The sequence below is a fragment of the Balaenoptera ricei genome, chromosome 10 (genome assembly GCF_028023285.1).
Source record: "Balaenoptera ricei isolate mBalRic1 chromosome 10, mBalRic1.hap2, whole genome shotgun sequence".
NCBI lineage: Eukaryota > Metazoa > Chordata > Mammalia > Artiodactyla > Balaenopteridae > Balaenoptera > Balaenoptera ricei.
The window spans coordinates 37,694,096-37,718,789 of NC_082648.1; the positions used below are offsets into that span (position 1 = coordinate 37,694,096).

A 24,694-nucleotide genomic window follows, 5' to 3' on the forward strand; every position below is an offset into this window, starting at 1 on the left:
TGGGAATGTAAATTGATACAGCCACTATGGAGAACAGTGTGAAGGTTCCTTAAAAAACTAAAAATAGAACTACCATATGACCCAGCAAGCCCACTCCTGGGCATATACCCTGAGAAAACTATAATTCAAAAGGACACATGTACCCCAATGTTCACTGTAGCACTATTTACAATAGCCAGGACATGGAAGCAGCCTAAATGTCCAACGATAGATGAATGGATAAAGAAGATGTGGTACATATATACAATGGAATATTACTCAGCCATAAAAAGGAACAAAACTGGGTCATTTGTAGAGATGTGGATGGACCTAGAGTACTTCATACAGAGTGAAGCCAGCCAGAAAGAGAAAAACAAATATCGTATATTAAAGTATATATGTGGAATCTGGAAAAATGGTACAGATGAACCTACTTATAGGGCAGGAATAGAGACGCAGATGTAGAGAACAGACATGTGGACACAGAGGGGGAAGGGGAGGGTGGGATGAATTGGGAGATTAGGTTTGACATAAATACACTACCATGTGTAAAACAGATAGCTAGTGGGAACCTGTTGTATAGCACAGGGAGCTCAGTTCGGTGCTCTGTGACGACCTAGATGGGTGGGATGGGGGTGGGAGGGAGGTCCAAGAGAGGGGATATAGGTATACATATAGCTGATTCACTTCATTGTATAGCGGAAACTAACACAACATTGTAAAGCAATTTTACTCCAATAATAATAATAATAATAATAATAATAATAATAATAAAGAGGAAGGCTTATGTTTGTGTTTTAAAAAGTAAAACACATAGAAATTATATTCCACTGAAATTAAGTTCTCGTAAATTGTAACACTGATACTACTGGGGAAATTTACATAGGAAAATGATACTGTTTCCTTCCCCTCATATGTAACAGTGAAACACACACACACACACACACACACACACACACACATACACAAACACACAGAACATCATGGATCTGTATAACTATTAGCTTCTCCCACTTTCAGCACATATGAAAATCTGAACTATCTAAACAAGTCGGCTAATGATTGTTAAATTTATTGTAAATATTATTTATCCTTTATAAAATATTTTTTGCAAAACTTTTCAGAAGCACATTTCCTGAAATACTTCTAGTGACTGTTTTTAAATTTATGCATGTGGATACTGTATATTGCGTTTATATGAAATGCCCAGAATAAGCAAATACATAGGAACAGAAAGTAGATTAGCGGTTGCCAGGGGTTGGCAGGAGAGGGGAGGGCAGAATGATTCTTAACGGTTATGGGGTATCTTTCTGGCATAATGAAAATGTCCTGGAATTAGGTAGTGATGATGGTTGAACAACCTTACAAATATACTAAAATATACTGAATTGTACACTTTTTTTTAATGGGTAAATTACATAGTATATAAATTATACTCAATAAAAAGTTATTTCTTTTCTGCATAAAAAGTTTTGTGCATGAGACACATTCCCAAATAATCTCTAATAATATTTACCATATGAACTAAATACCTATTTCTCGTAGGAAAAAAAAAAATCTATGGGTGTTTACTGAAAATATCATGCTAGCCCTCGTAAAATGTTGAATTCATCAGAACTAGAGGTTCAAATACTCGAAATATAACCAACTATAGGACACAAATCCTCTATATTCCACAGCACTCATATCACTGAATATGACCAGAAAGACAAAGTCACTTAATCCTTATTATTTTTTAACCGCATGAAATGAAAGACTCAAATGAATTATTTTGATACTTTTCCAGTGATGCTATGGTCCCCTCATTGATCACTTACTTGCAGCTTTCACTATTTTATGTATGAGATACAGTTGATTTCCAATCATTAACACCAAAGTCTGCCAGAAACACTTTGCATTAATGAATTTCAAAATATTTTACCATTTCATTAAGTCTAACTACATGCTTTCTGGGAAGATTTCAAGCACAGTCTGATTTAATCGGCAGCTTACTCTTGGTAACAGAGACAAATGGTAAAAGCAGAACTGAAATTCACAACTTCTGACTAATCCATCTATCATGATGGTCCATTATTTCAATCAGCCTGTCTCTAATAAAATCAACATCACTTAATGTAAATGTGAATGTAAATATTCACAGGTAACAATGTAGAAGTATCAGTGGAAAGGATGAAAGAAATAAAAGCCAAAAGTATGATTCCTGCTACTGTTGTGTTATGACTATAAAGTCCTAGAGAGGGCCCTTCTTCCTCCTACCTCCAAGCATCTACGAAGAAAACTACAGAATATCATCACGAGCTTTTCATTATTAATACAAGTTCAAGGAAGAACTCAGATTACCCCTCACCAAGGAAATTAGCTGGTGACATGTGTGAGAACGACTGCATTCAACCTTTCCTGGTTCAGCCAAATTTACTTGACTAGGCTAATACACTCTCATGAAATGGATTGGCTTCAAGGTAAAGTCTAACAAAATTAAATATACATGAGCTCCTGAGGGAATTACATCAATGGACTACAAAGCGACTTCCTGATTTTTCTCTGAGAACTTGTCACTCTCACCAGAAGGAGCATCTTGCACACTGTGTAGGCAAGAGGAAGGTACGGCAGTGGTAAAGGAGACCAGTGAGCATCAAATCCCTAGAAAGAGCAGCTGTTACTTGTGTTTCCCTCTCCCTTGCCCTCCCCCCTTTCTGTCTTGTGTGCGTGTGCGTGCATGTGTGTGTATGCTTATACTGCACTTACACAGCCCTATATAGTCTGCAAACTTTGTAACTACCCAGTTTTCATATATGTTACTATTGCATGGTAAAAAAAATAATAATAATAGCTAAATTTTAAATGCTACTTTTAACATGGACTTAAGGCAATCTTTTAAAGTGTAAGTAATAGAGATGCGATGATTTATGTTATTAAATAAATGATTTAGAACCCATCTGAGGATAGCTATCGATTCAAAGAGCATTTCCAGACATCAGAAGTGAACTGCATACAACAGCTGCTAAAAGGCAGATGGCTTCCTCATTCAGTGGCATGAGCCTCTTCTTATGAATTAAGACCATGGCCCTGCCCTGTCCACACTGGACGCTCCTATAACAATGAGCACTTCTGTGGTTTGGACTAATAGAGTTTTGTATCTTCTGCTGTTGAAGGTCACTTGTATCTTGGATTTTCTTGTTTATCTTGACTGAGTGTGGACTATTCTCAACCTAGTTGAGAGGTATTTGTATCAGGCAGTGTTAATGAGAGAAACACTTTCCACTAAGTTTCTTACACAGCTTTGCTACTACTGTCACTATACAGAATAGATCCCTCCAAGAAAAACTTTCTTGCTAAAATACAAGTATAGCACTTTTAAGTGGAAAAGAATTGCTCAACCAAAATAGAGAAGGTATTTCCATCATTTCTAAAAGCTATTTAGCTTACCCAGATTAAACCCATGATGGGTGAATATTTATTAATACAAAGCTTTATTTTTGCCAAAAAAAGTATTCATCATAAAAGTTATGCTCACATTTGCATTCCTTACAGCACTTGCCATCCACGTATGCAGGAGCCGACTTGAGGGGGCAGTCAGGATTTGGGCAAATCAGAGTTTCACACTGGATGGTTCCATTCTGAAAAGAAAACAGTATTTTAAAGAATTTCCAAGTTGCAGCTTGGTAGCTTTCAAGTATTGTTTAATATATTTCTTAAATTTCAAACTCTTCATGTAAAATGTCATAAATACCACTATTCTCTTTGGTTATTATACAGCAAAACCCATAATACAGTAAAACCCACAGTAATACAAGTCGGGTCATAACACAGATGGTGATTGGCTCCATTTTCTGTCCAGCAACTGAGCTAGAGTTCTCACCTCCTCTTGTGAAGTGGATGAGGACAGGTGTGGAGGGAAGGGCACCTGCTGACAGGGAAACAGCAGGCTGAGGGTCAGCCTGGGGCACTCGTGTCTCCCCAGATGGCTCACAAAATGAGCATCAACAAAGGAGGAGATTTTTGGAAGAGCTGCTGCCGCGCTGGAGACCCAGTCTCAGGATGCCGAAATCTTCCCAAGGATATTTAAGCTTGGACAGGCCACCACCATGAATTGATGCTGACAATCATCACAAGAGGTGCCACACTGCAAAGGGGACCTCAAGGAATTTGATTCCCAAAGGTCACCCAGAACTCCCAGGTAGGTTAGCTGCTTTTCTAGTCGCTTTATTGAGTTCACCATACCACATCTTGTATTTTACTCAATTTGATTTTTGGCGCCCATTTAACAAGTTGGGAAGGTTTTACTGTATTTGTAAAATGCTATGACTAATAGGAATATATGTTCCTGAACAGAAATCATACAAAGCAGGCACACACGTACACACATGTACGGTTATTTCACAGCTAACTTTGAACTTCTTACATCATGATGTTCCACTTTTGAATAAACTGGATGAACTTGGGAAAAATTTTTTTAGACCTCTGACTTCTTTCCAGTCAACGAGTTTTAACAGATAATTCATGTGGAATTTAAAAGTTCAAAACTAAACTCATTTTGAACTTTTCTTTGAAAATGAACTTACATGTGTGAAATAATAATGCACTAAATATTCTACTTAATTAGTGAGCAATTAAAGAACTCAAACTTATTTATACTCTATAATTTGTATTCCACTGTATTAGTAAACTTTTAAAGATTATTTAAACTCCATTATTTGTTTGTACAGCCCAATCTGGACACAGTATTTCCTGTTGCACTTAATTTAGTTTTATCAAAATGCATTAATAAAACATGAGGGGAAAATCCCTGAAAAAGTTAAGGATAACAGGATAGAATCCTTTGGGAATCCCTTTACTCACCCAATTTAAATTGTTAACTTCATGTGTGGACCAATAAACTTAAAACTTTAGAGCATTCTTAAACCCTGATCATCTTTATAGGCTAGAAAGTGTCTTTAATAATGCAACACACAGTTCTTTAGATTTGACCGGGTTTACTGGCACTTTAGTGTTGTGTCTTGAGGAAATGGGTCTTGAAATTTTCATGATGACATTGTTTTAATAAATTTTTAAAGAGTGGGGACATCTGAGTTCCCTTAGTCTGAACTCCAGCAAAAGCCATACCAGGCATGTGCAGTTCTTACAGCCGTCTGTCCACAACTCGAATTCTCGGTAGGTGGTTCCCTTCATGGTGCAAGTCCTTTCACAATAGCACTGGTCCAATCTATTCATTCGCTGTTCGGCTCGAGACAGCTGTGGCACAAAGGAAGGGGTTCATATTGTTCACCATTCCAGCAATGCAGAAAGGCAAAATACTCCAACAGGCATCTGACTGTTTTTCAGGTGAATAGCTGTAATGATGGCTGTGCCCATCAACTATTTATTATAAATATACGTAAGCCTTTATTTTTTTCATTTTATTCTTTTCCATTGTGATCTATTACAGGATATTGAATATAGTTTCCTGTGCTATACAGTAGGCCCTTATTGTTTATCCACTCTATATATAATAGTTTGCATCTGCTAATCCCAAACTCCCAATCCATCCCTCCCTCACCCACCTCCCCCTTGGCAACCACAAGTCTGTTCTCTATGTGTGTGAGTCTTTTTCTGTTTCATAGGTAAGTTCATTTGTGTCATATTTTAGATTCTACATATAAATGATATCGTATGGTATTTGTCTTTCTCTTTCTGACTTACTTAATTAGTATGATAATCTCTAGGTCCACCCATGTTGCTGCAAATGACTTAAGCCTTTAATTTAAAAGAAAGGATTTTTTCCCCTCTTCTTTTTGTAGTAAACTTGCCCCCTGCCTTTGGGGGGAAAAAAGCAGGATTTATATGATGCAAAAGAAGGCTAAGTCAAAATAGCATCATCCACAATGCAGAGAAGCATTTTCCATTTTTAAAAATGTTTAATTTCATGACTATGTTTGCTCGAGTGCAAACATAATTTTAGAATATATATTGGGTCAGAAACAAATCACTGATATACAACACAACTTTCAGGTCATACGTAACTGCTATGCAACATGACAACAGCCTGGTGAAACTATAGGTAAACTTGATACAGGCTTAAGACAGCCAATATTCCTACAACTGTAACACAGTGGTAGAAAGATTTTGTGGGACCATTTCCTTGACATAATTCTAGTGCTCATATTCTTTACAATGTCCTCTGGGCTCCTTCCTTGCAAAGAAAAACTAAGTAATAATAAAAACTAAATTAAACAATAAATCCTACTGTCGTAATAAGCAGGGGAGTAATCTGCCTCATTCTTGATTTACTGAATCATTTGTTATACAGATGGCAAGGGTTTGAATATTTATAAGCCCCTTTCTTGAGCAGGGATTTCGGTTCAGTCCTGGTACACGGTAGGGTATAAGAAAAGTCTCAAAGGTGAACAACTGTGGTTATAAAAGGAATTGTAAGGAACCTCAAGGATTTTTGAGCTCCCCCAGACTCTCTTTCTAAGGAGCTTTTACCTTGGCTGATGTTTTGGCTAAAATGTCCTGCAGCTCCATGATTTTCTGCACGAGTCCATGAAAGTCATTGCAAGTTGGACAGGCTAGAATTACAAACACCACATTGGTCAAGTTATATTTATAAGGAGTTCAATCTGGTTAAGTCTATGCTGACAACTAATATATGAGAACTCCAATTTCAAACTGACATTTTGGACAAAACTAAGCAAGAAGCATACTTTTCATTACACGGTGCGAGAACTAATGGACTTACTGCGATTAAGATCTGGGCACTGAGCAATAAATCCTTGGGGCATGACAAGTAATTGCACGTCTTGCATTATACCCTGTGTGAGAAAAAATTTTGAAAAAGACGTATTACTTTCATCTACCCAAATTATGTTCAACAGTCAAGTTCATGAAGGGAAACATTACAGGATAGACTCACCAAAATCCCTGAATAAAATCTTTTTGAATACATTGCTTTGACTTCAAACCAAAGGGAAAGAAAAACATCAGGCAGGCAAAATAGATGATTACCTACGTACTTTCTTATTGATAATATTTTCAAAGCCTTAAGATTAAATGTCAAGATATAATTAAGAGGCAATAGTATGTGTTTGGGGAAGTTATTTTTAGTTAGCCACTGAAGAAAGGCTTGAAAATGACCTTTAAAAATCAACCTGAAAATCACTTTGGGTTTCAACAACAGTGAAACTGATACCAGTTTTAAGTTAACTGCAATCATCAAAAAGAAAACAAGAGAAAAGCTAAGTCATAAGAGCAATGTTTATTTGAGCATTTCTTGTTTCTCGGTTGGATATTTTAAAGTGAATTTCTCAATTTAAAAAGGACAAGAGGGCTTCCCTGGTGGCGCAGTGGTTGAGAATCTGCCTGCCAATGCAGTGGACACGGGTTCGAGCCCTGGTCTGGGAAGATTCCACATGCCACGGAGCAACTGGGCCCGTGAGCCACAATTACTGAGCCGGCGCGTCTGGAGCCTGTGCTCCGCAACAAGAGAGGCCGCGATAGTGAGAGGCCCGCGCACCGCGATGAAGAGTGGCCCCCGCTCGCTGCAACTAGAGAAAGCCCTCGCACAGAAACGAAGACCCAACACAGCCAAAAATAAATAAATAAATAAATTTAAAAAAAAAAACAAAAACAAAAAACTGCTGCCTCATGCAAGAGTTAACCTCCTCAGCTTCCAGTTTCCCTTTCTGGGGGAACAAACTTTAAAAAAAAAAAAAAAGGACAAGAGATTTATTAAACAGCTACAGCAAGACTTAGTGATGAGTCCTTAGGAGTACAGAAAGTTTAGCCTAAAATTTTTTAAAATGCCAACTGGAAATGACCCATTTTATACAGAAGGTCACATCACATGTTTACATGTGAAGTTTACATGCATCCTTTGTCATTAAGATATAATTAGCTTCCAGCTTACAAGGCTCTTAAAGCAATGGCCAAATGGTAGCTCAGAAACGACCTCATCAGACACACTCCAGCTGTCCCTTTCATTCACCACCCCTCTCTCTTCCTTCAACATCTTTATATATTTTCTTTAAGTAATATTTCACTTTATCCCTTTGAAAAATGGAAATAGAACGTTTAATGTCAGAGGTGACATACCAACATATTATTAAGACAATTTTGAATGTACCTACAAAGATTTACTAGTCAAATCCTGGCCTATATATCTTCTACATATTTAATCTGATTAATAGCATGGTACAAAAACAGTGTCAGGGGCTTCCCTGGTGGCGCAGTGGTTGAGAGTCTGCCTGCGGATGCGGAGGACACGGGTTCGAGCCCTGGTCTGGGAGGATCCCACATGCCGGGGAGCGACTGGGCCCGTGAGCCACAATTGCTGAGCCTGCGCGTCTGGAGCCTGTGCCCCGCAGCAAGAGAGGCCGCGATAGTGAGAGGCCCGCGCACCGCGATGAAGAGTGGCCCCCGCTCGCCACAACTAGAGAAAGCCCTACCACAGAAACGAAAACCCAACATAGCAACCAATCAATCAATTAAATAAATAAATCTTTAAAAAAAAAAAAAAAAAAAAACAGTGTCAGTGTAAATGATAAATATTTAAGTATATTATGTGGCAATTGCTGGATCTGCTGTTTGCTTGGGGCTTGGATCAGGGAAGCAACTTGTATACAACAAAATCCTATCACTTGGTAGCAGCAACATGAAAGCAAAGCTACCATGTAGAGTTCTATAGGTTGTGCACTGCCCAAATCTAGTGAGCACCATTTACAGTCTACAGTAAAAATTATGGCCCCTAGAATAGTACACATAACGGACGTGTGAGAAGGTTTCTGATGCCACATCTGGGCTCCATGGGGAAGAGTGCCATGATTAAATAGAGGAGAGACTCGGCACCTGTAGCACAAACTTGCTATCCATTATGTGGGAAAAGAGCACTGATTTTTCAGGACTCACAAGCATGGGATCAATTCCCCATGACTGGCTTTGGATAAGTTGTTTAACCTCTCTGAACAGGTTTATGCATATGTAAAAGAGATTTTAAAAAAATAAAAAAGGCCCTGCACCAAGGCTAGCAAGACTAGGATTCGATGAAATAACATATTCAAAGCACTTGGTTTCCAGGTGGCAGTTTAAGTAAGTTTTTAAAATACCTTTCCGGGAATACAAACCTTTCTTTGAACACAATTTTAAAGTTACTGGTACCTACTCTAGCTAGAAATCCATGAGTTAGACACATCACCTATCATTCTTTCATTTAACAACCATCTGTCGATCCTCTTCTGTATGACAGGCAGTGTCAGAGTCACTGGGGGGAAAATGATTACACTATGGGCTTGTAGTCAAGCAATTTTCTGGACTTTATTTCCTCAACCTTAAAATACTGAAAGTTAAATGGTATGTCTTTTAGATCCCGTGATGCAATTCCATGGAGTGTGTCTCTAAATAGACAATAAGAAAAAGATATAAATTATAACTGCTATCTAGCTTTGATGGATTTGTGCATATATATGTATTCCTTTCTCACTTTCAGAAGTACAAAGAGACCATGAATAATGAATATTGAAAAGTTTTAATCCTCTATTATTAACACCCCTATAAAAGTATCATCAAAGGTTATGTTTCAAAGGCAGAGAGTTTATTTGTATATTAACATTTTAGATTTTTATTACTTTGAGTGCCTGATTTCAAGAAGATGTTAACTGCCCTGACTGAGCCTTGTGATTATCTCTGTTATGTCTAAAGTTCAAACTCATTCAGGAAAAAAAAGAGAAAATAGTGCTGACCGGCTAAATTAAACACCAGTGTAAAAAAAAAACTAAAACAGAAATAGACACAAATAGAAAAAAACTATACACATCAAATTATTTTGCTTTACACCATAAAAAGCAAAACGTACTTTTCCGAATTCATTAAAAAGCATTTATATTTACACTTTACGCTCAGAGTTTAGTCAGAAAATACCTTAAAATATCCGTGTGCATTATTTCTCTGTCCCAGCCAAAATGATGTGCCCACAGGCAAGTCTGTGGAAGGCTTTTCCACGACTCTTTCATATATTCTGTAAAGAAGCATCAGGTAAGTAATGTGTATTAACCATCGTTTCTTAGAATCTTCCATTACCTGAACTGAGAACATTTCACTTACTTATTGCAGTCGACGTGTAAAATCAAGTGGGAGGCACTGATGGCTAAGGAGAGCTTGTGCCACTTATCATCAGCCAAAATGTAAGGAAACACTTCTGTGTGAGGATGGTGGCTGCCGGAGTGGTAGTGCAGTCTGACTTCATTCCGATGGCCGCTGCTTTCCAGTTCCAGGTACCTGCACAGAGAAGAAGAATCACACGAGGCCCATTGAAAATAAAGCTCAAAAATGATGTACATGACCTCTGTCTCCAGAAAGATGGAATAGACATACTTTTCCTATTCCTCCCAGTAAGTACAACTAAAAAGTATATTATAAAACAAACAATAAGAGTCTGAAAGATGGAGAAAATTTTTTAAAAATGCAAGGGCACTCAGGGCCCGAGTAACAACAGAATGGTGAGTGAAGTGGGTTTTCTTTTTTCCTCATATATGCCAGTCTTGGAGCTGGAGAAGCCAGCAACCTGGAAATACCAATGGATGCAGACAAAACAATTCCCCTCAAAAGCCTGCTCACTCCAGCTAAAGTACCAAAAAAGAAGCCCAGAAAGGCAAAAACTTTTAGAGAACAACCACTCTATTCCAGCCAAGTACCACAGGAAAAACTGTGATTCCATCCCCAAACATGTCAGCAAAGGCTAAGTGGGGAGTCTAGATTTCCACTCTCTTGAGGCAGAAATCAGGTACCCAACACCTCTGCCAGGGTGGTGCCAGCAAAGGCCAACTAGAGAGCCAAGAATTGTAACCCTGTCAGCCAGTAATGAGATGAACGATGGCATCAGTGGAGACCATGTTCCATCCCTAGTAACAAAGCACACTGCCTTCTCAGAGGAGGCCTAGTGGAGAGTCAGAACTTTCACCATCACCCTGTAGTAATGACACCATCCCTACCAGAGTGTCTGGTAGAGACCGTGTGGGCAGTTGGAACTTCCACCCCCTCACCCAGAAATAATAAAAGTTCTCACTTAATTGTCAACTGAAGGCCTAGTAGGGAACATGGATTTCTAGTTCCACCTGGAAATAACAAGATGACACCCCCTCATCCTCTGCCAGTGCATTGTCAGAGAAAGTCACATAAAATATGCAGTTTAAATGAGATCCAAGACTTAGAACATCATACAAATATATCCATGTTTCAAACCAAGTCTCAAAACATTATACAAAAATATCCAAGTTTCAATCAAAAATCAAACACCATACCAAGAATCAGAAAGATCTCAAATATAATGAAAAAAGACAATCAATAGATATCAACATCACAAGATGACAGAGATGTGAAAATCACCTGACAAAGATTTTAAAGAAGCATTGATTAAAATGAGCAATTACAAACATATTTGAACACACTTGAAACAAAAGAAAAAAAGTTAGAGGCTGAGATTGGTTGAAGATGGTGGAGTACAAGGATGTGCTCTCCCTCTTGCAAGAGCACTGGAATCACAACTAACTGCTAAACAATCATCAACAGGAAGACACTGGAACTCACCAAAAAAGATACCCCACATCCAAAGATAAAGGAGAAGCCACAATGAGATGGTAGGAGGGGCACAAGCACAATAAAATCAAATCCCATAATGGCCAGATGGGTGACTCACAAACTGGAGAACACTTATACCACTGAACTCCACCCACTGGAGTGAAGGTTCTGAGCCCCACATCAGGCTTCCCAACCTGGGGGTCCAGCAACGGGAGGAGGAACTCCGAGAGAATCAGACTTTGAAGGATAGCAGGATTTGATGGCAGGGCTTCGACAGGACTGGAGGAAACAAAGACTCCACTCTTGGAGGGCACACACAAAGTAGTGTGCACATCAGGACCCAGGGTAAGAAGCAGTGACCCCACATGAGACTGGACCAGAACTACCTGCTAGTGTTGGAGGTTCTCCTGCAGAGGCGGGGGTGGCACTGTCCCACCGTGAGGACGAGGACACTGGCAGCAGAAGTTCTGGGAAGTACTCCTTGGCGTGAGCCCTCCCAGAATCTGCCATTACCCCCACCAAAGAGCCCGGGTAGGCTCCAGTGTTGGGTTGCCTCAGGCCAAACAACCAACAGGGAGGGAACCCAGCCCCACCCATCAGCACACATGTCAATTAAAGTTTTACTGAACTCTGCCACCAGAGCAACACCCAGCTCTACCTACCACCAGTCCCTCCTATCGGGAAGCTTGCACAAGCCTCTTATATAGTCTCATCCACCAGAGGGCAGACAGCAGAATCAAGAAGGACTACAATTCTACAGCCTGTAGAACAAAAACCACATTCACAGAAAGATAGACAAGATGAAAAGGCAGATGGCTATATACCAGATGAAGGAACAAGATAAAACCACAGGAAAACAACTAAATGAAGTGGAGATAGGCAACCTTCCAGAAAAAGAATTCAGAATAATGATAGTGAAGATGACCCAGGACCTCGGAATAAGAATGGAGGCACAGATCGAGAAGATGCAAGAACTGTTTAACAAAGACCTAGAAGAATTAAAGAACAAACAAACAGAGATGAACAATACAGTAACTAAAATGAAAAACACACTAGAAAGAATCAATAGCAGAATAACTGAGGCAGAAGAACGGATAAGTGACCTGGAAGACAGAATGGTGGAATTCACTGCTGTGGAACTGAATAAAGAAAAAGGAATGAAAAGAAATGAAGACAGCCTAAGAGACCCCTGGGACACCATGAAATGCAACAACATTCGTATTACAGGGGTCCCAGGGGAGAAGGGAGAGAGAAAGGACCAGAGAAAATATTTGAAGAGATTATAGTCAAAAACTTCCCTAACATGGGAAAGGAAATAGTCACCCAAGTCCAGGAAACACAGAGAGTCCCAAGCAGGATGAACCCAAGGAGAAACACGCAGAGACACATAGTAATCAAACTGACAAAAATTAAAGAAAAATAAAAATTATTGACAGCAACAAGGGAAAACGACAAATATCATACTAGAGAACGCCCATAAGGTTAACAGCTGATTTCTCAGCAGAAGCTCTACAAGCCACAAGGGGGTGGCATAATGTATTTAAAGTGATGAAAGGGAAAAACGTACAACCAACATTACTCTACCCAGCAAATATCTCATTCAGCATTGATGGAGAAATCAAAAGCTTTACAGACAAGCAAAAGCTAAGAGAATTCAGCACCAACAAACCAGCTTTACAACAAATGCTAAAGGAACTTCTCTAAGTGAGAAACACAAGAGAAGAAAAGGACCTACAAAAACAAACCCATAACAATTAAGAAAATGGTAATAGGAACATACATATCAATAATTACCTTAAACGTTAATGGATTAAATACTCCAACCAGAAGACACAGGCTCACTGAATGGATACAAAAACAAGACCCACATATATGCTGTCTACAACAGACCCACTTCAGACCTAGGGACACATACAGACTGAAAGTGAGGGGATGGAAAAAGATATTCCATGGAAATACAAATCAAAATAAAGCTGGAGAAGCAGTACTCATAACAGATAAAGTAGACTTTAAAATAAAGAATGTTACAAGAGACAAGGGAGGACACTACATAATGTCCAAAAAGAAGATATAACAATTGTAAATATATATACACCCAACATAGGAGCACCTCAATACATAAGGCAACTGCTAACAGCTATAAAAGAGGAAGTCGAAAGTAACACAATAATAGTGGGGGACTTTAACACCTCACTTACAACAATGGACAGATCATCCAAACAGAAAATTAATAAGGACACACAAGCGTTAAATGACACAATAGACCAGATAGATTTAATTGATATTTATAGGACATTCCATCCAAAAACAGCAGATTACACTTTCTTCTCAAGTGCACATGGAACATTCTCCAGGATAGATCACATCTTGGGTCACAAATCAAGCCTTAGTAAATTTAAGAAGATTGAAATCATATCAAGCATCTTTTCTGACCACAATGCTATGAGATTAGAAATGAATTACAGGGAAAAAATGTAAAAAACACAAACACATGGAGGTTATTTTATACGTTACTAAATAACCAAGAGATCACTGAAGAAATCAGAGAGGAAATCAAAAAATACCTAGAGACAAATGACAATGAACACAAGACAATCCAAAACCTATGGAATGCAGCAAAAGCAGTTCTAAGATGGAAGTTTATAGCACTACAAGCCTACCTGAAGAAACAAGAAAAATCTCAAATAAACAATCTAACCTTACACCTAAAGGAACTAGAGAAAGAAGAACAAACAAAACCCAAAGCTAGTAGAAGGAAAGAAATCATAAAGATCAGAGCAGAAATAAATGAAATAGAAACAAAGAAAACAACACCAAAGATCAATAAAACTAAAAGCTGGTTCTTGAGAAGATAAACAAAATTGATAAACCATTAGCCAGACTCATCAAGAAAAAGAGAGAGAGGACTAAAATCAATAAAATTAGAAATGAAAAAGGAGAAGTTACAACAGACACCACAGAAATACAAAGCATCCTAAGAGACTACTACAAGCAACTCTATGCTAATAAAATGGACAACCTGGAAGAAATGGACAAATTCTTAGAAAGGTATAACCTTCCAAGACTGAACCAGCAAGAAATAGAAAATATGAACAGACCAATCACAAGTAATGAAATGGAAACTGTGATTAAAAATATTCCAACAAACAACAGTCCAGGACCAGATGGCTTCACAAGTGAAATCTATCAAACATTTAGAGAAGAGCTAACACCCATCCTTCTCAAACTCTTCCAAAATATTGCAGAGGAAGGAACACTCCCAAACTCATTCTATGAGGCCACTGTCACCCTGATACCAAAACCAGACAAAGATACTACAAAAAAAGAAAATTACAGACCAATATAACTGATGAATATAGTTGCAAAAATCCTCAAGAAAATACTAGCAAACAATCCAACAACACATTAAAAGGATCATACACCATGATCAAGTGGGATTTATCTCAGGGATGCAAGGATTCTTCAATATATGCAAATCAATCAATGTGATACACCATATTAACAAACTGAAGAATAAAAACCATATGATCTTCTCAATAGATGGAGAAAAAGCTTTTGACAAAATTCAATGCCCATTTATGATAAAAACTCTCCAGAAAGTGGGCATAGAGTGAACCTATCTGCATATACTAAAGGCCGTATATGACAAACCCACAGCAAACATCATTCTCAATGGTGAAAAACTGAAAGCATTTCCTCTAAGATTAGGAACAAGGCAGGACATCTACTCTCGCCACTATTATTCAACATAATTTTGGAAGTCCTAGCCATGGCAATCAGAGATGAAAAAGAAGTAAATGGAATACAAATTGGAAAAGAAGAAGTAAAACTGTCACTGTTTGCAGATGACATGATATTATACATAGAGAATCCTAAACATGCCACCAGAAAAGTACTAGAGCTAATCAATGAATTTGGTAAACTTTCAGGATACAAAATTAATGCACAGTAATCTCTTGCTTTCCTATACACTAACAACAAAAGATCAGAAAGAGAAATTAAGGAAACACTCCCAATTACCACTGCAACAAAAAGAATAAAATACCTAGGAATAAACCTACCTAGGGAGACAAAAGACCTGTATGCAGAAAACTATAAGACACTGATGAAAGAAATCAAAGATGACACAAACAGATGAAGAGATATACCATGTTCTTGGTTTGGAAGAATCAATATTGTGAAGATGACTATACTACACAAAGCAATCTACAGATTCAATGCAATCCCTATCAAATTACCAATGGCATTTTTTACAGAACTAGAACAAAATATCTTAAAATTTGTATGGAAACACAAAGGACCCTGAATAGCCAAACCAGTCTTGAGGGAAAAAATGGGAATCAGACCCCCTGACTTCAGACTATACTACAAAGCTACAGTAGTCAAGACAATATGATACTGGCACAAAAACAGAAATATAGATCAATGGAACAGGATAGAAAGCCCAGAGATAAACCCACACACCTATGGTCAACTAATCTATGACAAAGGAGGCAAGGATATACAATGGAGAAAAGAGAGTCTCTTCAATAAGTGGTGCTGGGAAAACTGGACAGCTACATGGAAAAGAATGAAATTAGAACACTCCCTAACACCATACACAAAAATAAACTAAAAATGGATTAGTGACCTAAATGCAATACCGGACACTATAAAACTCTTAGAGGAAAACATAGGAAGAACACTCTGACATAAATCACAGCAAGATCTTTTTTGACCCATCGCCTAGAGTAATGAAAATAAAAACAAAAATAAACAAATGGGACCTAATGAAACTTAAAATCTTTTGCACAGCAAAGGAAACCATAAGACGAAAGGACAACCCTCAGAATGGGAGAAAATATTTGCAAACAAATAAACGAACAAAGGATTAATCTCCAAAATATATAAACAGCTCATGCACCTCAATATTAGAAGAACAAACAACCCAATCAGAAAATGGGCAGAAGACCTAAATAGACATTTCTCCAAAGAAGACATACAGATGGCCAAAAAGCACATGAAAATCTGCTCAACATTACTAATTATTAGAGAAATGCAAATCAAAACTACAATGAGGTATCACCTCACACCAGTCAGAATGGGCATCATCAGAAAATCTACAAGCAACAAATGCTGGAGAGGGTGTGGAGAAAAGGGAACCCTCTTGCACTCTTGGTGGGAAGGTAAATTGATACAGCCACTATGGAGAACAGTATGGAGGTTCCTTAAAAAACTAAAAATAGAATTACCATATGATCCAGCAATCCCACTGCTGGGCATATACCCTGAGAAAACCATAATTCAAAAAGACACATGCACCCCAATGTTCACTGCAGCACTGCTTACAATAACCAGGTCATGGAAGCAACCTAAATGCCCACTGACAGACCAATGGATAAAGAAGCTGTGGTACATATATACAATGGAATATTACCCAGCCATAAAAAGGAACGAAATTGGGTCATTTGTAGAGACGTGGATGGATCTAGAGACTGTCATACAGAGTGAAGTAAGTCAGAAAGAGAAAAACAAATACCATATATTAATGCATATATGTGGAACCTAGAGAAATGGTACAGATGAACGGGTTTGCAGGGCAGAAATAGAGACACAGATGTAGAGAACAAACGTATGGACACCAAGGGGAGAAAGCAGCTGGGGGGGGTGGTGGTGTGATGAATTGGGAGATTGGGATTGACATATATACACTAATATGTATAAAATGGATAACTAATAAGAACCTGCTGTATAAAAAAATAAATAAAATAAAATTAAAAAATTAAAAAAAAAAAGTTAGAAAGCCTCAGCAAAGAAATAGAAGGACCAAATAAATAAAGAAGAACCAAATGGAAATTTTAAAACTGAAAAATACAATAACTGAAATAAAAAGCTCAACAGCAAAATGGAGGGGACCAAAAAAGAGTCAGTTAACTGGAAGACAGAACAAAAATTATCCAATTTGAACAGTAGAGACAAAACAGACTGAAAAAAAATGAACAGTCTCAGAGCCCTGGGAGATTATAACAAAAGTTCTAACATTTTTATAATCAGAGCCCATAAAAGAGGAGAAAGAGGGTGAACTAAAAAAGTACTTGAAGAAATAATGGCTGTAAGCTCCCCAAATCTGGTCAGAGACATAAACTCACAGATTCAAGAATCTGTGCAAACCCCAAACAAGACAAACTCAAAGAAATACTGATCATAATGAAACTTCTGAAAACTAAGAATAAAGAAAAAAATATTGGGCTTCCCTGGTGGCGCAGTGGTTGAGAGTCTGCCTGCCAGTGCAGGGGACACGGGTTCGAGCCCTGGTATGGGAGGATCCCACGTGTCGCGGAGCGGCTGGGACCGTGAGCCACAACTACTGAGCCTAAGCGTCTGGAGCCTCTGCTCCGCAACAAGAGAGGCCGCGATGGTGAGAGGCCCGCGCACCGCAATGAAGAGTGGCCCCCACTCGCCGCAACTGGAGGAAGCCCTCGCACAGAAACGAAGACCCAACACAGCCAAAAATAAACATAATAAATAAATAATAAATAAAAATTTTTTTAAAAAAAGAAAAAAATATTGAAAGCAGTGAGAAAAAAAATTGACACATTATGTATAGGAAAAAACAATTAGAATGGTAGTGAATTCCCCAGAAGAAACAATGAAAGCCAGAAGGAAGTGGAAAAATATTTTTGATGTGATGAAAGAAAAAGCTATCAGGCCAGAATCCTATACCCAGCGAAAATATCCTTCAGAGATGAAGAAATCAAGGCATTCTCAAATTAAGAAAAACAAGGATCATTTGAACCAAGTTTTAAACTTAGATATGTTATGTTTAAAGTACCTAATGAGCAGTCAAGAGGACATGTAGGGAGGTCAGCTAGATCTACCAGTCTGAGATGGAGAGAGGTCCATTATGGAAATAGGACTTGGGAGTCATAGACATAGAGATTGTATTGAAAGCCATAAAGGCATAGGGATTACCCAGGGAATTATTATTTTTTTTTAAACATCTTTATTGAAGTATAATTGCGTTACAATGGTGTGTTAACTTCTGTTTTATAACAAAGTGAATCAGTTATACACATACAATATGTTCCCATTTCTCTTCCCCCTTGCATCTCCCTCCCTCCCACCCTCCCCATCCCACCCCTCTAGGTGGTCACAAAGCACCGAGCTGATCTCCCTGTGCTATGCGGCTGCTTCCCACTAGTTATCTATTTTACATTTGGTACTCTATATATGTCCATGACACTCTCTTACCCTGTCACATCTCACCCCACCCCCTCCCCATATCCTCAAGTCCATTCTCTAGTAGGTCTGTGTCTTTATTCCCGTCTTGCCACTAGGTTCTTCATGGCCTTTTTTTTTTTTTTCCCTTAGATTCCGTATATATGTGTTAGCATACTGTATTTGTTTTTCTCTGACTTACTTCACTCTGTATGACAGTCTCTAACTCCATTCACTTCATTACAAATACCTCCATTTCATTTCTTTTTATGGCTGAGTAATATTCCATTGTACATATGTGCCACATCTGCTTTATCCATTCATCTGTCGATGGACATTTAGGTTGCTTCCATGTCCTGGCTATTGTAAATAGAGCTGCAATGAACATTTTGGTACATGACTCTTTTTGACCTATGGTTTTCTCAGGGTATATGCCCAGTATTGGGATTGCTGGGTGGTATGGTAGTTCTATTTGTAGTTTTTTAAGGAACCTCCATACTGTTCTCCATAGTGGCTGTATCAATTTACATTCCCACCAACAGTGCAAGAGTATTCCCTTTCCTCCACACCCTCTCCAGCATTTATTGTTTCTAGATTTTTTGATGATGGCCATTCTGACCGGTGTGAGATGATATCTCATTGTAGTTTTGATTTGCATTTCTCTAATGATTAATGATGTTGAGCATTCTTTCATGTGTCTGTTGGCCATCTGTATATCTTCTTTGGAGAAATGTCTATTTAGGTCTTCTGCCCATTTTTGGATTGGGCTGTTCGTTTTTTTGTTATTGAGCTGCATGAGCTGCTTGTAAATCTTGGAGATTAATCCTTTGTCAGTTGCTTCATTTGCAAATATTTTCTCCCATTCGGATGGTTGTCTTTTGGTCTTGTTTATGGTTTCCTTTGCTGTGCAAAAGCTTTTAAGTTTCATTAGGTCCCATTTGTTTATTTGTGTTCTTATTTCCATTTCTCTGGGAGCTGGGTCAAAAAGAATCTTGCTGTCATGTATGTCATAGAGTGTTCTGCCTATGTTTTCCTCTAAGAGTTTGATAGTGTCTGCCCTTACACTTAGGTCTTTAATCCATTTTGAGTTTATTTTTGTGTATGGTGTCAGGGAGTGTTCTAATTTCATACTTTTACATGTACCTGTCCAATTTTCCCAGCACCACTTATTGAAGAGGCTGTCTTTTCTCCACTGTATATGCTTGCCTCCTTTATCAAAGATAAGGTGACCATATGTGTGTGGGTTTATCTCTGGGCTTTCTATCCTGTTCCATTGATCTATATTTCTGTTTTTGTGCCAGTACCAAACTGTCTTGATTACTGAAGCTTTGTAATATAGTCTGAAGTCAGGGAGCCTGATTCCCCCAGCTCCATTTTTCGTTCTCAAGATTGCTTTGGCTATTCGGGGTCTTTTGTGTTTCCATACAAATTGTGAAATTTTTTGTTCTAGTTCTGTGAAAAATGCCAGTGGTAGTTTGATAGGGATTGCATTGAATCTGTAGATTGCTTTGGGTAGTAGAGTCATTTTCACAATGTTGATTCTTCCAATCCAGGAACATGGTGTATCTCTCCATCTATTTGTATCATCTTTAATTTCTTTCATCAGTGTCTTATAATTTTCTGCATACAGGTCTTTTGTCTCCTTAGGTAGGTTTATTCCTAGATATTTTATTCTTTTTGTTGCAATGGTAAACGGGAGTGTTTTCTTAATTTCACTTTCAGATTTTTCGTCATTAGTGTATAGAAATGCAAGAGATTTCTGTGCATTAATTTTGTATCCTGCTACTTTACCAAATTCATTGATTAGCTCTAGGAGTTTTCTGGTAGCATCTTTAGGATTCTCTATGTATAGTATCATGTCATCTGCAAATAGTGACAGCTTTACTTCTTCTTTTCCGATTTGGATTCCTTTTATTTCTTTGTCTTCTCTGATTGCTGTGGCTAACACTTCCAAAACTATGTTGAATAATAGTGGTGAGAGTGGGCAACCTTGTCTTGTTCCTGATCTTAGTGGAAATGGTTTCAGTTTTTCACCATTGAGGACAATGTTGGCTGTGGGTTTGTCATATATGGCCTTTATTATGTTGAGGAAAGTTCCCTCTATGCCTACTTTCTGCAGGGCTTTTATCATAAATGGGTGTTGAATTTTGTCAAAAGCTTTCTCTGCATCTATTGAGATGATCATATGGTTTTTCTCCTTCAATTTGTTAATATGGTGTATCACATTGATTGATTTGCGTATGTTGAAGAATCCTTGCATTCCTGGGATAAACCCCACTTGATCATGGTGTATGATCCTTTTAATGTGCTGTTGGATTCTGTTTGCTAGTATTTTGTTGAGGATTTTTGCATCTATGTTCATCAGTGATATTGGCCTGTAGTTTTCTTTCTTTGTGACATCTTTGTCTGGTTTTGGTATCAGGGTGATGGTGGCCTCGTAGAATGAGTTGGGGAGTGTTCCTCCCTCTGCAATATTTTGGAAGAGTTTGAGAAGGATAGGTGTTAGCTCTTCTCTAAATGTTTGATAGAATTCGCCTGTGAAGCCATCTGGTCCTGGGCTTTTGTTTGTTGGAAGGTTTTTAATCACACTTTCAATTTCAGTGCTTGTGATTGGTCTGTTCATATTTTCTATTCCTTCCTGGTTCAGTCTCGGCAGTTTGTGCATTTCTAAAAATCTGTCCATTTCTTCCAGGTTGTCCATTTTATTGGCATAGAGTTGCTTGTAGTAATCTCTCATGATCTTTTGTATTTCTGCAGTGTCAGTGGTTACTTCTCCTTTTTCATTTCTAATTCTATTGATTTGAGTCTTCTCCCTTTTTCTCTTGATGAGTCTGGCTAATGGTTTATCAATTTTGTTTATCTTCTCAAAGAACCAGCTTTTAGTTTCATTGATTTTTGCTATTGTTTCCTTCATTTCTTTTTCATTTATTTCTGACCTAATCTTTATCATTTATTTCCTTCTGCTGGCTTTGGGGTTTTTTTGTTCTTCTTTCTCTAATTGCTTTAGGTGCAAGGTTAGGTTGTTTATTCGAGATGTTTCCTGTTTCTTGAGGTAGGCTTGTATTGCTATAAACTTCCCTCTTAGCACTGCTTTTGCTGCGTCCCATAGGTTTTGGGTCATCGTATCTCCATTGTCATTTGTTTCTAGGTATTTTTTGATTTCCCCTTTGATTTCTTCAGTGATCACTTCGTTATTAAGTAGTGTATTGTGTAGCCTCCATGTGTTTGTATTTTTTACAGATCTTTTCCTGTAATTCATATCTAGTCTAATAGCGTTGTGGTCAGAAAAGATACTTGATACAATTTCAATTTTCTTAAATTTACCAAGGCTTGATTTGTGACCCAAGATATGATCTATCCTGGAGAATGTTCCATGAACACTTGAGAAAAATGTGTATTCTGTTGTTTTTGGGTGGAATGTCCTATAAATATCAATTAAGTCCATCTTGTTTAATGTATCATTTAAAGCTTGTGTTTCCTTATTTATTTTCATTTTGGATGATCTGTCCATTGGTGAAAGTGGGGTGTTAAAGTCCCCTACTATGATTGTGTTGCTGTCGATTTCCCCTTTTATGGCTGTTACTATTTGCCTTATGTATTGAGGTGCTCCTATGTTGGGTGCATAAATATTTACAATTGTTATACCTTCCTCTTGGATCGATCCTTTGATCATTATATAGTGTCCTTCTTTGTCTCTTGTAATAGTCTTTATTTTAAAGTCTATTTTGTCTGATATGAGAATTGCTACTACAGCTTTCTTTTGATTTCCATTTGCATGGAATATCTTTTTCCATCCCCTCACTTTCAGTCTGTATGTGTCTCTAGGTCTGAAGTGCGTCTCCTGTAGACAGCATATATATGGGTCTTGTTTTTGTATCCATTCAGCCAGCCTGTGTCTTTTGGTGGGAGCATTTAATCCATTTACATTCAAGGTAATTATCGATATGTATGTTCCTATTCCCATTTTCTTAAATGTTTTGGGTTTGTTATTGTAGGTGTTTTCCTTCTCTTGTGTTTCTTCCTAGAGAAGTTCCTTTAGCATTTGTTGTAAAGCTGGTTTGGTGGTGCTGAACTCTCTCAGCTTTTGCTTGTCTGTAAAGGTTTTAATTTCTCCATCACATCTGAATGAGATCCTTGCTGGGTAGAGTAATCTTGGTTGTAGGTTTTTCTCCTTCATCACTTTAAGTATATCCTGCCACTCCCTTCTGGCTTGCAGAGTTTCTGTTGAAAGATCAGCTGTTAACCTTATGGGGATTCCCTTGTGTGTTATTTGTTGTTTTTCCCTTGCTGCTTTTAATATGTTTTCCTTATATTTAATTTTTGACAGTTTGATTAATATGTGTCTTGGCGTGTTTCTCCTTGGGTTTATCCTGTATGGGACTCTCTGTGCTTCCAGGACTTGATTAACTATTTCCTTTCCCATATTAGGGAAGTTTTCAACTATAATCTCTTCAAATATTTTCTCAGTCCCTTTCTTTTTCTCTTCTTCTTCTGGGACCCCTATAATTCGAATGTTGGTGCATTTAATGTTGTCCCAGAGGTCTCTGAGTCTGTCCTCAATTCTTTTCATTCTTTTTTCTTTATCCTGCTCTGCAGTAGTTATTTCCACCATTTTATCTTCCAGGTCACTTATCCGTTCTTCTGCCTCAGTTATTCTGCTATTGATCCCATCTAGAGTATTTTTAATTTCATTTATTGTGTTTTTCATCATTGCTTGGTTCCTCTTTAGTTCTTCTACGTCCTTGTTAAATGTTTCTTGCATTTTGTCTATTCTATTTCCCAGATTTTGGATCATCCTTACTATCATTATTCTGAATTATTTTTCAGGTAGACTACCTATTTCCTCTTCATTTGTTAAGTCTGGTGTGTTTTGACCCTGCTCCTTCATCTGCTGTGTGTTTTTCTGTCGTCTCATTTTGCTTATCTTACTGTGTTTGGGGTCTCCTTTTCACAGGCTGCAGGTTCGTAGTTCCCGTTGTTTTTGGTATCTGTCCCCAGTGGCTAAGGTTGGTTCAGTGGGTTGTGTAGGCTTCCTGGTGGAGGGAACTAGTGCCTACCCAGGGAATTATTATAGATGAAATGACACATTAACATTTTGAGGAGGAACTAGCAAATGAAATCAAAGGCCAATGAGAGTAGAGGAGAAAACAGTGATTGTGGTGTCACTGTCACTAAAAAAAAAATCTGATAAAATACCAACTATCCACTCATAGGGGAATTATACCTCCATATTCTGGAACACTATGCCACTCTCTGAAAGCATGAGGTTCTGACTTGAAATAATGCCATATTTAATTATCAATATTAAACTAAAAAAAGCTCTATAGAATCCCATTTAGTTTGAGAAAACTGTGTGTGTGTGTGTGTGTGTGTGTGTGTGTGTGTGTGTTTAGAGAAAAAAAGATCAAGAAGGATATATGCCAAAATGTTAACAGTAGTTACCTCAGGGGAGTACAATTTGGGGGAAAGGATGCAAGAACCTTCTCAAATATTTTTATAACCTTGAATTTTCTCCATTAATTATGTATTACTTCTTTAATATAATACACACGTACACACATATATAGTAAAATTCTATTTTAAGATAAAAAATAAACTAAGTAATCCAGAATATAAATCATGTGTAAACTTATTAAGCATAAATAAAACACCAAGTTGTTTGGTCTTTGATCCAGAAGATATCAATCAGAGAGTCCCTTCTATCTTATTATTTGATAACAAGTATTCATTATTTAATCAACTAGTGAGTTCTATGATGATAGAGAGATATTTGCATTTAAAAAAATAACATCAGCAAACACATCACCCCATTGCTATATACCTTCAGTTCTTTTACCACATGGAGGCAAGAACCCTACCACTGCTGTCGGTCTGGTCTCTTCCTCTAGATATTACTGTCACCTGTATTGAATTCCTAAATTTGAGGCACCAGAATTATCCTTAATAGCACAGAGGCTGACACTATGCTCCA

General features: G+C 37.8%; 1 protein-coding gene across 1 annotated transcript in view; it reads right to left on the reverse strand.

The window, feature by feature from the left end:
- The window catches only part of NELL2 (neural EGFL like 2), a 367,245-nt gene that overhangs the window by 264,152 nt on the left and 78,399 nt on the right, over positions 1-24,694 (reverse strand). Inside the window, exons 5-10 of the mRNA XM_059935715.1 lie at positions 10,054-10,227; positions 9,871-9,967; positions 6,698-6,770; positions 6,445-6,527; positions 5,083-5,211; positions 3,494-3,596 (exon numbers count right to left, since the gene is read on the reverse strand). Of these exons, the coding sequence (XP_059791698.1) occupies positions 3,494-3,596; positions 5,083-5,211; positions 6,445-6,527; positions 6,698-6,770; positions 9,871-9,967; positions 10,054-10,227 (659 nt within the window). The remainder of the gene's footprint in view (positions 1-3,493; positions 3,597-5,082; positions 5,212-6,444; positions 6,528-6,697; positions 6,771-9,870; positions 9,968-10,053; positions 10,228-24,694) is intronic.